Source organism: Trachypithecus francoisi, unplaced genomic scaffold (genome assembly GCF_009764315.1).
Source record: "Trachypithecus francoisi isolate TF-2019V2 unplaced genomic scaffold, Tfra_2.0 Lachesis_group4, whole genome shotgun sequence".
NCBI classification, from domain to species: domain Eukaryota; kingdom Metazoa; phylum Chordata; class Mammalia; order Primates; family Cercopithecidae; genus Trachypithecus; species Trachypithecus francoisi.
Window position 1 is genome coordinate 138416453 of NW_022681469.1, and position 16234 is coordinate 138432686.

Here is a 16234-nt window from a genome sequence, read left to right on the forward strand (position 1 = left end):
CTGTCACTTTATTGGAATTTCTATTTGTTCATACATCATTTTCTTGACTTTGTTCACATCTTCCTTTAGCTCTTCAAGCATCTTTAAGACAGTTGTTTTAAAGTATTTGTCTAGTAAGTCAGCCATCTGGTTTTCCTCTGGTATGGCTTCTGCTTATTTATTCTTTTCCTTTGAGTGGGTCTTAGTTTCCTATTTCTTTGTATGCCTTGTGATTTTTTGTTGTTGTTGTTGTTGAAAACCGGACATTTGCATCTCATGATGTGGAAACTCTGGAAATCAGGTGCTTTCTCTTTCCCCAACTTTGCTGGGTTTTTCCCTTTTCTTTTTCTTTTTCTTTTTCTTTTTTTTTTAGAGCTAGTGTCTTGCTCTGTTGCCCAGGCTGGAGTGATATGTTGAGTTTATTTTTGATTATAAGAAATGTAGCTCAGGACACACGTGGGTATAAGATCAAGGTGGTGGCCATCCTCACATTGCAGGATGATGACCATTATTCAAGACAGGCTTGAGATGACATGTGGACCCTGAAGTTGGGCTAACCCAGCTGCAGTTCAGTAGTGGCTGAAGGGCAGGTGTATCATTTGGTTGTGACAAATGTAAATGAAAGGCAGTTGATCTATTAGATATCGGGGATGCACAGAAATGGTGGGAGTTTGGAGGATCAGGTTTTGGGGCAGATGGGAAGTATGGTTTCTCTGGAGGGCCAAGAAGCTGGAAGCAGAGCAGTCACCTCCTGTCTGGGATTCTCTGCATACCAGTCCTGGGATGGACCATCCCCAGTGTTCCCACTGCTCTTGGATGATGCTGTCATGAAACAGAATCTGGGAGAGGTGGCCTAGCTGGCCAAACTTAGCTTGGGAGCCTGCTGCCTGTTGTGTTGCTGAGGGTCTGGGTTCCTACACCCTGTAGGGTTGGTTACAGGAACTACCCTCCCACCAAACCCATACATAGTCTGAGAAAAGCAGTTCCCCATGGGAATCAGTGCTATTGGGAAGGGGACAGATACTGGGCTGGTAACTGATCCCTATTCACGTTCAGGCACCATCCACATAGGATGGAAGCAGACAGCTGCAGGTCCCAGAAGCCAGGCCAGGGCAGAAGCTAGAGTCTGCCTGGAGGTGGCACAGATGAGGGCAAGGTGGGCTGACTCAGAGGCTGGGACCCTGGCAGGTGCAGGTAGACCCAGGCCAGGAAAAACAAGGGGCTACTCTCTAGAGCCTGGGTTGAGGTGGGTGTGGGTCTGGATTGCAAGCCACAGAAGCTAACTGGATCCAACTCAAGCGTAAAGTGGGTTTCATTACAAGGATACATCCCTGTGGGACCCAAGGACAGGAAGGTGGCCCCTTTGCTGTCTTTCCTTCAGCCTCAGGGAGGAAGCAGAGAGTTCAAGGGGGGTCCTGGGAGAAGCATGGTGGAGGTGTTGCTGACAGCAAAGGGAGCAGCAGGTTAGATAATATTCTGTTTTGGACCTGTGTGGCTCTTTGTGTCAGTGGCACATCCTGGGGGACATTCCACAGCTGGGAGGGGCAGGGCTGAAGTACCTTGGGAGATGGGAGGTTAGAGGCTGCTCCAGACACCTGGGACAGTGGAGACAGATCAACGAGTCCCAAGGAAAAAGACAGTGAAGGGTGGACAGTGTGTTGGCAGCAGGAGGGAGGGGGGCAGATAGGCCAGAAAGAGGAGGTCTTCTGCCATGCACACGCATGCATATGCACACACACACACACATGCATGCACACCCCCACCACATGCACACACACACACACACCCGCTACATACACACCCCCAACTTCCCACCTGCCATACCACCATGCACACCACACACTTGTGTCCACGCTCCCACCAGCATGGCAGCAGACAGCAGGCCAAGGACAGGCTCCTTCTCACTGCATCTGGCCTCTGCTGTGCACTGCCTTGGGTCAGCAGGGTGGGCCCTGTGCCGATGGCCTTTGGTGGGAGACACACCTTGCTACCCAGAGATAAACCTCCGGGCATGACCTGCTGCAGTTGGCAAACTCCTCAGCCCTACAGCATCTATAAAGGCTCTCAGCTTTTAGCCTCTACAGGGCTGGAGGTTTGTCATGTGCCTTCACTCACTCATGAGACATTTCCAGAGCTTCTGCTCTGTGCCAGGGACAGAGGTTTTCCTATCTTTGTGTTTGCTCACAGAAAGCCATGGCGTGAGAGTGAGCAGGTGGGCCAGGCAAGGAAGAATGTCGGCCAGACTTGCACTGGGGGATGGCTTCCTGGAGGAGGTGACTCTGTACTGAGGCCTGAAGCCCATGGAGGTCAGGGAGGGGCTGGGGGCAAGGGGCCAGAATGCTGGGACAGCAATTCCCCTCACACAGCCACAGCAGCAAAGCCTGGAGGGGCCAGAGTTACTCCAGGGTAGGAGGTTCTTGGGGAGGCCACAGCCCTGACATCCTCGCCAGAGCTGCACTCCTTTCAGCCTGGACTGAGCTCGACTTGACCTCAGTACCCAGCACCCTCCACTCAGAAGGGCTGGCCTCAAGGTAACTCCCACTGAGACTCACAGGCACTCAGGGACCAGTGAGCAGTGAGTCTGGTGGGGTGGGGTTGGCCTCTGTTTCTTGTAACGAAGGGTCAAAATGAAGAAAGGAACCCCAGTTTTTGGTGAACTTTTCTTAAAACTTTGTCAATGCTACTGTTTGTCTACATCAGAACACGGGCTAAGATGAGGTACTACTCATCTGTTGCTGCAGAACAAACCTGTCGAATTTTACCGCCTCAAAAAATGCAGCCGTTTCTTATTTCTCAGATGCTGTGGGCTGAGCCGGTGGCTCTTTGTCCCTTCTTGCCTGAGCTTGGAAGTGGTCATTTGACTGGGTCTAGGGGTCCATCAGAGTCTCCTTCCCAGGGGTCCAGCCTCAGGCAGGGTGGCAGCAGGCCAAGCCTGTCTCTCCAAGTGATCTTTTATCCTGGGCTTTGTCTTATGGATGTCACATGGTGGCATTCAGGTTCCAGGAAAGTGAGAACTACAAGGCTGAGGTCAACAAACCACAGGCCAGCCCAGATCTGGGGAGCAGAGAAACAGCCTCAGCCTTGTGATGGAAGCAGCTCCACATTAAATGATATACTGAACTCTTTTTTACTCTTTTTTTTTGAGACAGAGTCTTACTCTCTTCCCCAAGCTGGAGTGCAGCGTTGCAATCTCAGCTCACTGCAACCCGTGCTTCCCAGGCTCAAGCGATTTTCCAGTCTCAGCCTCCTGAGTAGCTGGGATTACAGGCACCCACCCCCACGCCCAGATAATTTTTGTATTTTTAGTAGTGATGGGCTTTCCGCCTGTTGACCAGGGTGGTGTGTAACTCCTGACCTCAGGTGATCTGCCCGCTTCAGCCTCCCAAAGTGCTGGGATTATAGTCGTGAGCCACCTTGCCTTGAACTGAACTCTTGAAGTATCCTGTGATGACTCCCCAGTGGTGTACACACAGGGCTGTGGCCTCCAGGGGCTCTGCCACCCTGGGAGGTTGAGGCCATCTGGGGTACCAGCCCACCCCCAAGTCCATCTGCACATTTAATTGAGGGCTGCAGGGTCACTGCCCTGTGGGTATGTCCAGTGGTTCTGAGTTAAATCAGCTTTGCAAGGGGCTTGCCCTGGGTTGACCTCAGACGAGGAGGCTAGGAGGGTTGGGTTGGTGCTATCAAAAAGTTGTATAAGTTAGACATCTTCATTTTAAGCTCCTGGATATGTGTGGGACACAGAAACTTCCAGGTGCAAGGACTCAGGTTGCCCATGGGCTCTCCGGGCTGTGTGCAGCCAGTTGATTCTCCTGGAGAGGGAGCCCCAGACCTACAGCCTCGCTGCCTTGTGCTCTGCTCTGTGGTCTGTCTGCACAAAGGTCAATAACAGGCTCAAACCCAGCTTCCGCCTCCCAGCTGTGTGTGACCTTGGACAGCTTGCTTAAGCACATGGGGCCAATACTCACACTGTATTGGTTGAGGTTAGTTTCTGTTGTGAGAATGAAAGACTTCAAATGACAGCAGCTTCCATCAGGTGGAGTTTGTTCTCTTCATGTAGCATCCGATGGGAGATAGAGTTGGGGTGTGACGCCCCATATATCAGAGACGCAGCCAGACTCGGCTCACGGCTCCCCCATCCTGTGGCTGTGGCCCTCATCTTCATAGCCCCAGGAGGCTGTGTGCCAGCTAGGTGCTAGCCAGCGGGTTGGAGGGAGGCACAAACATCTGTCTCTTAAGGAGAAAACTGCCACCACACATAGTCATACCTGCCAGTGAGGGAGGCTGAAAGTGTAGTCTTTATTCTGGGGTCGGGAGTATAACTACAAACATAGTCACCATGGAGCGTGAGAGGGCACCGGACTGCCACGTGTGCACTGTGCCCAGCAGCTGAGTGCCTGGGACAGAGGAGCTCAATGACCGTCAGGTGCTGTCAATATCCAGCCCAGCCCTGCTTCACAGACAGGAAACCGAGTCCCAGGAAGGCACACACACAGGGAAACTGGGCCTACTCCTTGACTTTGCCCAAGGCCTTCCTGAGCTGTCCTATCCCTGCACCTCCACACCCCCAGCTTTTCCATCTAGAAGATTCAAGACAGTTCACTGCAAAGGAAGAGGTGAGTGTGTGCAGACCTACCTATTCTTATGTTTCTCCAGCTTAACCAGGCCTTTGCAGTCTTGTGTAGGAAAATCAGAACATGGGGGAGTCCAGGTTCAAGCTGGGGCCTCTATCAGCCTGTTGGGGAGGGTCAGGACTGAAGTGGGCTGTGGGCTGGCTGGCGCCCATCAGTCCCTGACAGTTACACTGGACAGTTAAGCTGGAGAAGCATGTGGGTCACATATTTCTCATGCCAGGGCAGAAATTTAAGAGCCTGTCTTTAACCTTATCAGTGGTGTTAACTCAGCTAAAGAAAGAATGTGCAGAGAGAGAGGGCTGGCAGGCTGGGGCAGCGCAGGGACTGGGGCCCAGGTTGGGGGCTCAAGGGGTTGCAGGATAAGATCAGAAAATACAACACAAGGCTGGGCACAGTAATCCCAGCACTTTGGGAGGCTGAGACAAGAGGATCCCTTGAACTGGAGTTCAAGACCAGTCTGGACAACATCGCAGGACCCCCTTGAACTCTACAAAAAAGAGAGAGAGCAACACAACAGGGGCCTGACCCATGCTGACCGGGAGGAAGCCTTTGGGGAGCAGCCCTTGCTGTGCACCTGGGCCAACTTGGCAGCACTGTCCGTGGCAGAGGCCACTCACCCGCATGCCCTCCCTGGGCAAGGCTGAGGCTCTTGAGGGGTGGAACATCAGGCATGTTGGGGACATAATCAAAAACAAAAATCTCCTGCCAACGCAGAAAACCCTTCCACAAAAGAAGAGAAAGAAAAGTTTAATTATTGAATAGACATTAAACAGATTGCGATGCTCATCACAGACAATCTGCTAAGAAATTGCAAAGGCAGAAGGAAGTCTCACGCTTGTATATAACCAGGTGCAACCCATCCCGTCCGTGTTCTCAAGGGATATGCCACGGGTTCTCAGGTAAGCGGACTTGACAGCACCTGTGGTCACACACAGGTCTCTGTAAATCCCCAGGTAACTGGGGTGGCCACGTGGGTTTGCTAATTGCCTTTATCCAAAGGAAAAAAAAAAAATAAACTCATTCCTTTAAGACTGGAAGTGTGTTTGCAACTTGAGCCAGGCACCGGGCTAAAGTTAGGCTCCCCGTTGCCCACGGAAACTGGGAGATAAAGATGTATCTCCCTTGGTGATTACACTTCAAATGGTGCCTCCTAGGTCCTTAAGGAGACATTCCTGGGATGTGAAACTTGAAAGAGGCTTATTTAGCTTTTTAACAGATCTACATAAAAAAAGTCCAGGAAGGAACTTGCAATTATAGATTTTCTAAAGAAAAAGGAGATGGGAAAGTCTGTTTTCTTTTTTTTTTTTTCCACCAAGGAGAATAAACTTATTCTCATTTTAAATTTGCATTTGCCCTTCTGGTGCCTCAAAGCTGGGGCGAGGGCACTTCGGCAGCGCAGCGGACCCCTGCCCTGACTAGAGGCTGTCCTAGGGAATAAAATGCAGATTCTGACTTGAGCCCCAGGTGAGGCCTGCACTGCAGGGACAAGGCTCCCTCAGGCCTTTGTTTGCATCTAGGGTCTTCAGGGGTGTTGGGGCAGGGATGGAGGAGGGGAAGGTCAGACTAATGGGATAATGTTTTTTTTGCCTTTTATTTTTATACTTTTTTTAATGTTAAAAAGAAAAGCATAATTACCACAAATTGCAAAGGACTAAAGAAGTCTAGAATAATGAACGAATCACTTCAGCCTGGAAAGCAGATACTGTCAATCCTATTAATATTATAATACAAGCGCCTTCAAGTATTTTACATTTTTTTTGTCCTTTTATTTTATTTTATTTATTTTTTTTTTTGAGACGGAGTCTCGCTTTGTGGCCCAGGCTGGTGTGCAGTGGCATGATCTCAGTTCATGCATCCTCTGTCTCCTGGGTTCGAGCGATTCTCCTGCTTCAGCCTCCCAAGTAGCTGGGATTACAGGCACATGCCACGACACCCAGCTAATTTTTGTATTTTTAGTAGAGACGGGGTTTTGCCATGTTGGTCAGGCTGGTCTCGAACTCCTGGCCTCAGGTGATCCACCTGCCTCGGCCTCCCAAAGTGCTGGGATTATAAGCATGAGCCACCGCCTGGCCTTTTTTGTCCTTTTAAATGTGATATCCTAGCACATAATAAGGATAATGTACTACGAGCATAAGGTAGAGCCTTCTCTGCAGTGACAGATGACAAGTTCGCTTCTCCAGAGAAATGGGCTGGAAGTTCTTACCTTCTCTGCCATCAGCATGGCTGAAGGGCGAGAGAGTGGGGAAAATCCAGGTACCAGTCCACAAAGGAGGCACTCTGGGTTCCTTTCAGGAGGGTGCCAGATGATGCTTCTGCTATCAGACTTAACGTGAGTTCTTGGCAGAAGAGGAGAAGGGGCAGAAACTGACGGAAGTCCCTCCAGAGAGATGGGAAGGCTCTGGACAGTCCCAGTGAGGGCAAGAGGCCTCCTCATGCACAGTTAGGGGGCTTGAGCCAGAGCAGGGCTCCATGGGGAGACGTGTGGCAGGGACACCCAAGACCAGGAGCTCTGGGACATCTGTAGCGAGCACCTTGGCTCAGATGGAGGTGTCCTTAAAGCGGCAAGGCTTCTGAGGCTTCTAAAAAGACAGGAAAGATGAGGGGCGGTGGGTTTATGAGCAGCCTTCTGGTGAGGCTCCCCTTGGGGGCCCCCAGGAACAAGTAGGGGGTTGTGGTGGTGGGAGTGTGGAGGAGGCCGGTCCTGAGCCACACAGAATTTGGGCACAGTGGGGGCATTTAGGCCCTTTGGGTCCTGCATTCTTCCTCCCCCATTCCCTCCCTCCCTCCCTCCCTCCCTTCCTTCCTTCCTTCCTTCCTTCCTTCCTTCCTTCCCTCCCTTCTTTCTTTTCTTTCTCACAAGGTCTCGCTCTGTCACCCAGGCTGGAGTGCAGTGGCACAATCATGGCTCACTGTAGCCTGGATCTGGCTCAAGCTCCCTGAATATCTGGGGCTATAGGTGCGCACCACCACAACAGGCTAATTTTTGTATTTTTTGAAGAGATGGGTTTTTGCCATGTTGCCCAGGCTGGTCTTGAACTCCTGGTCTTAAGCAATCCTTTCTCCTCTGCCTCCCAAAGTGTTGGGATTACAGGTATGAGCCACCACGCCTGGCCCTGTTGCATTTCTTTCTTTCTCTCTCTGTTTTTTTTTTTTTTTTGAAATAGGATCTCGCTTTGTCACCCAGGCTGGAGTGCAATGGCAGAATCCTGGCTCACTGCTGCCTCAACCTCCCAGGCTCAAGCAATCCTCTGCCTTGGCCTCCCAAGTAGCTGGGATTTCAGGCGTGAGCCATCATGCTTGGTTACCTGTTGTATTTCTTTTCTTTCTTTCTTTTCTTTCTTTCAAGGGAGACTTGCTCTGTTTTCCAACTGGGAGCTGTTGCCTGGCAATGGCTGGTGGGACCCAGGCCAGGACCACACAGAGCTCATAGTGAGCAGGGCCCTGCAGGCCTGGCCAGGGGGCATCCACCTCCCCCAGAGGGAGCTTTCCTTTCAGTGGGTGGACAACATGGAGCTGGTCTTCCCCCTCCTGGAGCTCTCCCCAGCTATGCCCACCTCACACCACCTTCTGTCCAACATCCTCAGGTGTAGACTGTTAGACACTCCACTTACAGGATGCCTGAGATTCACCTGAGGAAAAAGTTTAGTCTCACAAGTAATTCGTATGATCTCTGCTTTCTGGAAACAGCCTTCTCTCCTTTCCGTCTGTACTGCTAGAATACTCAGAGGCAACCCCACCCAAATGAAATTGGCTCTTTTTGAGGACAACAAAACTGCTACTCACTGCTGCAAGTACTCTCTGCAGAGACGGCTAATGCCTGCCTCAGAGTCTCCCAGAAACTGCAGTCTTTATTTATTTATTTATTTTTATTCTACTTTTTTTTTTTTTGAGATGGAGTCTTGCTCTGTCATCCAGGCTGGAGTGCAGTGGCTTGATCTCTGCTCACTGCAACCTCCCCTTCTGGGTTCAAGAGATTCTCCTGCCTCAGCCTCCCTAATAGCTGGGACTACAGGCATGCGCTACCACACCTGGCTAATTTCTGTATTTTTAGTAGAGACAGGGTTTCACCATGTTAGCCGGGCTGATCTTGAACTCCTGACCTCAGGTAATCTGCCCGCCTCGGCCTCCCAAAGTGCTGGGATTATAGGCACGAGCCACCATGTTCGGCCGGGAAACTGCAGTCTTAAATAGACATACTACACAGTCTAACTCAGTGCTTTCAAACAGGAGTGAAAGCCAGAAATGCAAGTCACTTATGGAATTCTAAATATTCTAGTAGCCACATTTAAAAAGTGAAAAGAAATGGGTAAAATTAATTTTAGTAATAATCCAATATCCAAAACATTATCATTTCAACATATGATATTACAATGATATTAATGATATTAATAACAAAAGTTAATGAGATTTTGCATTCTTTTTTGTATGAAATCTTCAAAATATTGTGTGCAGTTTACACTTGTAGCATATCCCAACTCACACCACATCTCAAGTGGCCAGTGGCTATCATATTGGTCAGTGTAGGCTAAACTGATGTCCTGGGTCTATGCCCATCTGTTTATCTCTATCCTTCTGTCTCTCTCTTTTGTCTCTCTCTCTCTCTCTGTCACACACACACACACACCACATACACATACCATATACATTCTACCCTCAGTTTATTCCAAACAACACTAATACAGGCAGTTTTGGTGTGGAAAGGGCTAACCTTATCAGACAACTACACTAGCAGTGTGAAAGGATAATATTTTTAAAGCAAAATATTGAATTGCATACTAAGTGAACAACTGCCAAGTATTTTATTTACTTGTGAATTCACGTAGGAATCAATAAGATGTGACAGCCCAAGGAGCTGGGCAGTGCTCATCTTGTGGCTCATTCCTGGGCCTGGTTCAGAGAAGAATTCAAAGAGCCAGTGCATGTGTAGACTGTTAGGAATGCCCAGATGAATTTGCTTAATATAGGCAAAGTCGGCTTCTTCCACAAAGAAGGGAAAAATCAATTGTGCTTCCACTGGACAACACTTATTTGCATGTTTATAGAGAAGAATCATTGCCTTGCTATTAGTTATAACTTACAGAGTTGTGGCAGGGCGCGGTGGCTCACGCCTGTAATCCCAGCACTTCAGGAGGCAGAGGCGGGTGGACCAACGGAGGTCAGGATTTCGAGACCAGCCTGGCTAACATGGTGAAACAGTGTCTCTATTAAAAATACAAAAATTAGCCTGGCGTGGTGTGCACATCTGTAATACTAGCTACTCAGGAGGCTGAGGCATGAGGATCACTTGAACCTGGAAGGCAAAGTTTGCAGTGAGCTGAGATCATGCCACTGCAGCCTGGGTGACAGAGATAGACTCTGTCAAAAAAGAAAAAAAAAAAAGGAAAAAGAAAAAAAAAGAAATAATAATAATTTACAGAGTTTTGAAACAGCTCAAAGACAACGAAAGGTTCAGACACCCCATCAAATCAGATAACCGGACACCTATGATCTTTTTGGTTTGTTTCAATCTTTCACAACTTACACCTGTAGAGCTTGGATTATAGCATGATCCCTTACTTTATGAAACCAGCTTGTTGAACAAGCAGACTCATGTGGTAGAATCCTAATGGTACCTGATTTTGTTCACCCAGTGTCCCAGCATGCTCAGTGGAGTGGGCTGGTGGCCTGCTATTGGGGTGGAAACTCAGGCAGTTTGTGACTTTTGTAATCTGTCTAAGCAACAGAAAATACCATAATTCCAGAAAGTCTCAAGTTTCCATTTAGTAATTAAACTGCCAGACCCCATAAAATCAAAACCGAACACCTGTCTGGGTGAAAATGCCTTTCTTCTTGGGGCCTTCAGGAAGGGGTGCCCCTCCTTTCTCACTCACCTCCTCCCCACCAATCCCCAGGTACAGGGATTGCAGCAGGGCTTGTGGGGAGGGAAGGAGGCAGGCTGAGAGCTCTTGCTGGGCAGTCCTGTAGGCAGGAAACTTTGTACGCTCTGGATCTGGCTGAGGTTTGAGCTGTCACTGCCTGTCTCTCTGTCTCTGTCTCTGTCTCTGTCTCTCTCTCTCTGGTGCTTTGGATGTCCCCTGCTGCTCCTCTGCTACTCATGATGAGGCTCACTCTCTCCTCTAGCTCCTGGGTTCTCAGATGAAGGGTGACAGGAGCACTAACTATTGTCTCCTGAGAAGTTATCTCCCTACCCTCCAGCTGTCTGACCCTCTTACCCCTCACAGCGCATGAGGGGCTCAGGAGGCATGATGCCAGGTTCTGGGCATTTCATCTAAAAATTTGCATGTTCCCTGGCCCCTCGTTCGGTGTCCATGTTCCTTGTGTCTTAGTGCCTTGCCTGTAATTGCAATGAGAAGCTGATTGTGTTTCAAATGGGTACCTCTCTGCAGGGCCCATGCAGGGAGGCACCCAAGCCAGTGTATTGAGATGGGGTGCGAGCAGTGGGCCAGGGGAGGGTGTGTGGTTGCATGTGGGGGTACCAGGGCCACTGCCTACCCGCTGGGCTATTGGGCAGAGTTTGCTGAGTGCCCAGCAAGCAGCCTCTTCTCTGCACAGCCCCAAGTAGCTGGGCAGTGCCCACTTTGTGACTCATTCCTGGGCTTGGTGGAGGTGGTGTAAATCCCACCCTCTCCTCTTCTAGATGGCTGGCCTTGGCGAGATGCTCACACTGTCTGGGCCTCAGTGGCCTCATCTGTGAACTAGGCATGATCATAGTTCACACTTCACTTGGCAGCATGGGAGTGAATCAAGGGGAGCTGGCAAGGGGCCAACTCCCAGGAGGTAGATGGTGGCCATGATCACGGTGATGTGTGCACTGGGACCCTGGGGTCCCCCTTGGCTGGTCCCCAGCCCATCTGTCACAGAAAAGACACCACAGCAATTCCAATTTGGCAACAGAGTTTATTGAGGTGCCCCCCCCGTGGGCCTGGCCCTGCCCCTCATTCCTCTTTCTCGTCTCCATGGGTGATGATGTAGCATAGTGACTTGTAGTCGATGTTCCCCGCCAGGTCCATGGGTGTCAGGGCGAACATCTGCTCCACCTGCAGGGGGCGGTGGTGAGAGGCAGCCCCCTAGCTCGTGGCCCAGCCGGGCAGAGACCTCACCTGAGTCCTGTGGCCCTTCTGCCTGCCCCCTGCATCTGTGCTTTGTGTCTTAGCTTTTCAACCCTAGACCCCAGACTCTGGGTTAATGTTTTTCTGTTGGCTGACTCTGGGCAGAGTGAGGAGTCGGTGCAAATGGGGGCCAAGGGGCAAAGGGCGCCCCTCCAGCCACAGGCACAGGCCCACCCCAAGTATATGAAACCTCTCCCTATCTGCTTTCCCCCGGGTCTGTGCACAGTCTCCCTGCCTGGCGCAACCTGCTCTTTTCTGACTCCACATCTTTACCCTCTAGGTCTCAACAGAGATGGCACCTCCTCCAGAAAGGCCCCCAGCTCACCCTTCCAGCAACTGCCTCACTGGTACTGGGCTCTGGGTCATGGGTGAGGCCCAGAGAAGGTGCTGGGGATGGGTATTGGAGGGGCTGGGCAGCCTCACCTCAGCTGGAGAGAACTTGTCTGCCTGGGTCAGGAGAAGCTGCTTGAACCTGGGGGGAGTGAGGAGGGTCTGAGCAGGAGACTGCAGGGGAGTGGCTGCGCAGGGAAGGTGGGTACGGAGGCTCTCATGGCGTAGGGAAGGGTTGGCCACACCCCAAAGAGTAGTGTAAGGCCCCGAAGTACAGGCAGCCCCCCTCACAAGGGGCCTCACCCCCCTCTCTGCTTCCACCACTGGGCCCCCTCATCTGGCTGGGCCCACACTTACTCTTCCTTGTTCACCACCCCTTTGCCGCTGGGGTCAAACATGCGGAAGGCACCCAGGATGGCTTCCTCGGGGTCTGTCCCTGGGAGGCCGAGGCAGCCATGTGAGCATCCATGTTTCCAGCATCCCAGGTCCCCCCTAGCAGGAACTGGGCTGCATGAGGAGCCCCCCGCATCCCAGAAGAGGTGGGATATTCCCTAATATAAAGTGTTTCTCGAGGATCAGTGGGGCTGGGAATGGTCATCCTCCTGAGGCAGGCAGCCTGGCTGGGAGATTGGAATTTGGGGGTGGGGGCTGAAGGCACGTTTCCTGGCCCCAAGTCAGCACTGGGGTGACAGTGCACATGGGATTCTGGGGCACAGGAGGTGCTTAGAATGGGCCATGGCCAGGAAGAGTCCAGGTGGGTCCAGATGGGGTGCAGTTAGGGTTCAGGTGGGGTTCAGGCAGAGTTCAGGTGGGGTTCAGGCAGGGTGCAGGCTCCCTGCTGGGCCAAGGGTGCCCAGCTCTGTCCCAGGCTCACCATTGAGCTTCTCCCCAAAGAGCGTGAGGAAGACCGTGAAGTTGATGGGACCCTTGCCCTCCTGCAGCATGGCGTCCAGCTCCTCCTCTGGGACACTCACCTTCCCTGATGGGGGTGGGGCATGAGGTACACACCGGGACCCTGGGTGTCCCCCAGAAGGGCCTAGGCCACCCTCCCTCCATCCTGGCTGCAGGGGCTGGAGGGGCAGAGGCAGCTGTGGGTCGGGGAGGTGAAGTGGAAGGAAGGCGTGACAAGGGGCGAAGGGCAATGTGAGGAGATGGGGAGGAGGGGAAGCAGGGGAGCGAGGCGCTGTCCCCCCAGCCACTCCCACCCACCAAGCAGCTCAGGGCAGGGGCCCCAGTGTGCAGGATGGGGCTGGATGGGAGGTGGGTGCACGCACCCAGCTGGGAGTAGGTCTCCCTCAGGTCTGCCTTGCAGATGATGCCATCACGATTCTGGTCAATACAGCTGAAGGCCTGTGGGATGGGGGCCTTCAGCTGGGAGCAGCCCCCAGCTCTAGGGAAGGTGGGAGGAAGGGGAGAGGCCTGGGTGGTGTGAGGGGCAAGGTCAGAATAGAAGGGGGGTGTGTATGTGGGGTGGGGTTGGGCGGGCCAGGATGGGGTCTGAGGCTGTTGGGAGTGGGCACTCACTTCCTTGAACTCCTGGATCTGGGCTTGTTCAAACATGGAAAAGACGTTGGAAGAACCACGTTGGGCCTGCTTGGTGGCCGCCACCTTGCCCCGGGTCCCCGCCTTCCTGCTGGCCTGCAACACCATGAGTAGGGAGGGGTCCTCTCCCCACCTTCTCAAAGTCTCCCCACCCCACCCACCATGCACCATCCCAGAACATTCCCAGGAGAGCCAGGGCCAGGATCCTCTTCCTCTCCCTGGGGACCACCCTCGACCTAACGCAAGCACAGAAAACTGTTCCCCCAGCCTAAAGGCCAGCACCTGGGAGACCGCCAGCCTTTCTTCCCCAGCAGGCACTCACCATTCTCTCAGCAGAGGTGTGGCTGCTGTCATGGTGGCAGGGCCCAGCCTTCTTTATGTCTCAGGCTTATCACCTGAAGGTCCAAATAAGGAAAGGAACAGAGGACAGGACCAAACTTGGCAGCCCCAGCCTGGGCTGGGGGAGGACGAAGGCCCTCACAGATTCCAGCCACATTCCTGATGACCTTCGTGTCCTCAACGTGTAGCATCCTGCTGTCTATCCATCCTGGCAGGGCCAGGCGCAATGTCTGCCCAGAGCAGAGCAGGCTCAAAGCTCTCACCACCCTAGGTCCTGATGAAGGGATCCAGTTACTCCCATATCTGACCACCCCTCCTTGCCAGTCCAGCCAGAACCCTGACCAGTGCAAGAGGACAGCTGGGGAGGGTCAGGGGCAGTGGGTAGTTCTGAGAATGGTCTGTGGCCTGAGACCCCCCTGGGCTGCCCAGAGGTTTTGGTGACCCTAGGCTCTGACCTTTTGCCCCTCTGAACGAGGGGCAGAAGGCATCCCTGAGCTAGCTGTGACCCCAAGCAGAACATTTTGCTTGGCTTTGGGGTAACTCTGGAGGGTGAGGGAGCTCCATCAGCTGCCCTCCCATGCAGTCTGCCTTGTCCCCAGTCTGCCCTGCTGTTTGGAACCTTGCCTTCCTCAAGCCCCATCTCAACCACACTACTTCAAAAAGCTCTCCCTAACATCCTCAACGGGGAGCTTCTGGGGCACGTTTCCCATTTGCCTGGTGGCTGATGTGTTTGTATTCCTGGCTTCTGTGCCTCTCCTGAACACCCAGCCTGGTTGACATCTGGATCCCCCGAAGGCCTGGTGCACAGTGGGCCGATGGGCAGGCCTGCGTGATGCTGTTCCAGAGAAGCAGTCTTGCCAGCTTCTGGGGCCAAGGGCACAGCAGAGGGGCTGGGGAAACAGGGGACATCCTGGAGGCAGCGGGAGTGGGTCACCCCAGGCTGGGCTCACTGGCTGCTGCCCCTCCACTGGAGCCAGGCCCATGTCTGTCAGTAGCTGACTGGTAGAGTGCAGGAGCTCTCATGTGTCACACCCAATACTCTTTTTATGTAACAAGAGTTTTCTTTTAAATTTCTTAAATTCCTTTTTTTTTTTGAGATGGAGTCTCACTCTCACACAGGCTGGAGTGCAGTGGTGCGTTCTCAACTCACTGCAACCTCCGCCTCCCAGGTTCAAGCGATTCTCGTTCCTCAACCTCCCAAGCAGCTGGGATTACAGGCATGCGCCACCACACCCAGCTAATTTATATATATATATATAATTATTTTTTTTTTTAGTAGAGACAGGGTTTTATCATGTTGGCCAGGCCAGTCTCGAACTCCTGATCTTAGGCGATCTGCCTGCTTCAGCCTCCTAAAGTGCTGGGATTACAGGTGTGAGCCACTGAGCTCTGTCACCCAGGCTGAAGTGCAGAGGCATGAGTAGAGCTCACTGCAGACAACCTCTGGGCTCAAGTGCTTCTTCCTGCCTCGACCTCTGGAATAGCTGGGACTACAGGTGCACCCCACCCTGCCCAGTGTTTTTTTTCTTTCTTTTTTTAATTCATTTATTCATTCATTTTTGAGACAGAGTCTTGCTCTGTTGCCCAGGCTGGAGTGCAGTGGTGCGATCTCTGCTCACTGCAACCTCCGCCTCCCGGGTTCAAGCAATTCTCTTGCCTCAGCCTCCCGAGTAGCTGGGATTACAGGCGCCTGCCATCATGCCCAGCTACTTTTTGTATTTTTAGTAGAGATGGGGTTTCACCATTTTGGCCAGGCTGATCTCAAACTCCTGACCTTGTTATCCACCTGCTTCAGCCTCCCAAAGTGCTGGGATTACAGACGTGAGCCACTGTGCCCAGCAGCCCCCCACTTTTTTTTTAAGAGATGGGGTCTTGCTATGTTGCCCCAGGCTGGTCTCAAATTCCTGGCCTCAAGCAATCCTCCACCTCAGCCTCTCAAAGCACTGAGATTATAGGCGTGAGCCATCACACTGTCCCATAACAAGTGTTTTATGACACTCCCTTTGTTATCTAGAAAAGAAATTCATTTTATCTATTTTAATTCAGCCATTTCAATTCAGACATATAACCATACAATGCCCTGAACTGTAATATAAAGGAGAAATAGAAAGCAATTGATATTAAAATGTGTTCCACTATGTGAATGCTTGAGCATAACAGTAATGATAACAAAGTAATCAGATGCTTGCACTAAATTATAAGGACTAATTTAGACTCGAGAACTAAGAAGATTCAAAGCAATTCCACGTGAGAAGTAGCAGATAACAAGAAATCTGAAGGGGGACATGACTTTTCAAAATC

General features: G+C 51.8%; 1 protein-coding gene across 1 annotated transcript; it reads right to left on the minus strand.

Moving 5' to 3' along the window:
* Nucleotides 1-11490: 11490 nt before the first annotated feature.
* Nucleotides 11491-13990, minus strand: MYL7 (myosin light chain 7). Its single transcript, XM_033194013.1, has 7 exons — nucleotides 13917-13990; nucleotides 13577-13690; nucleotides 13327-13402; nucleotides 12927-13031; nucleotides 12410-12488; nucleotides 12146-12194; nucleotides 11491-11650 (listed from the first exon to the last, which is right to left on the minus strand). The coding sequence occupies exons 1-7, from the start codon at nucleotides 13917-13919 to the stop codon at nucleotides 11549-11551; spliced, it is 528 nt and encodes a 175-aa protein (XP_033049904.1). The 5' UTR covers nucleotides 13920-13990; the 3' UTR covers nucleotides 11491-11548.
* Nucleotides 13991-16234: the final 2244 nt, after the last annotated feature.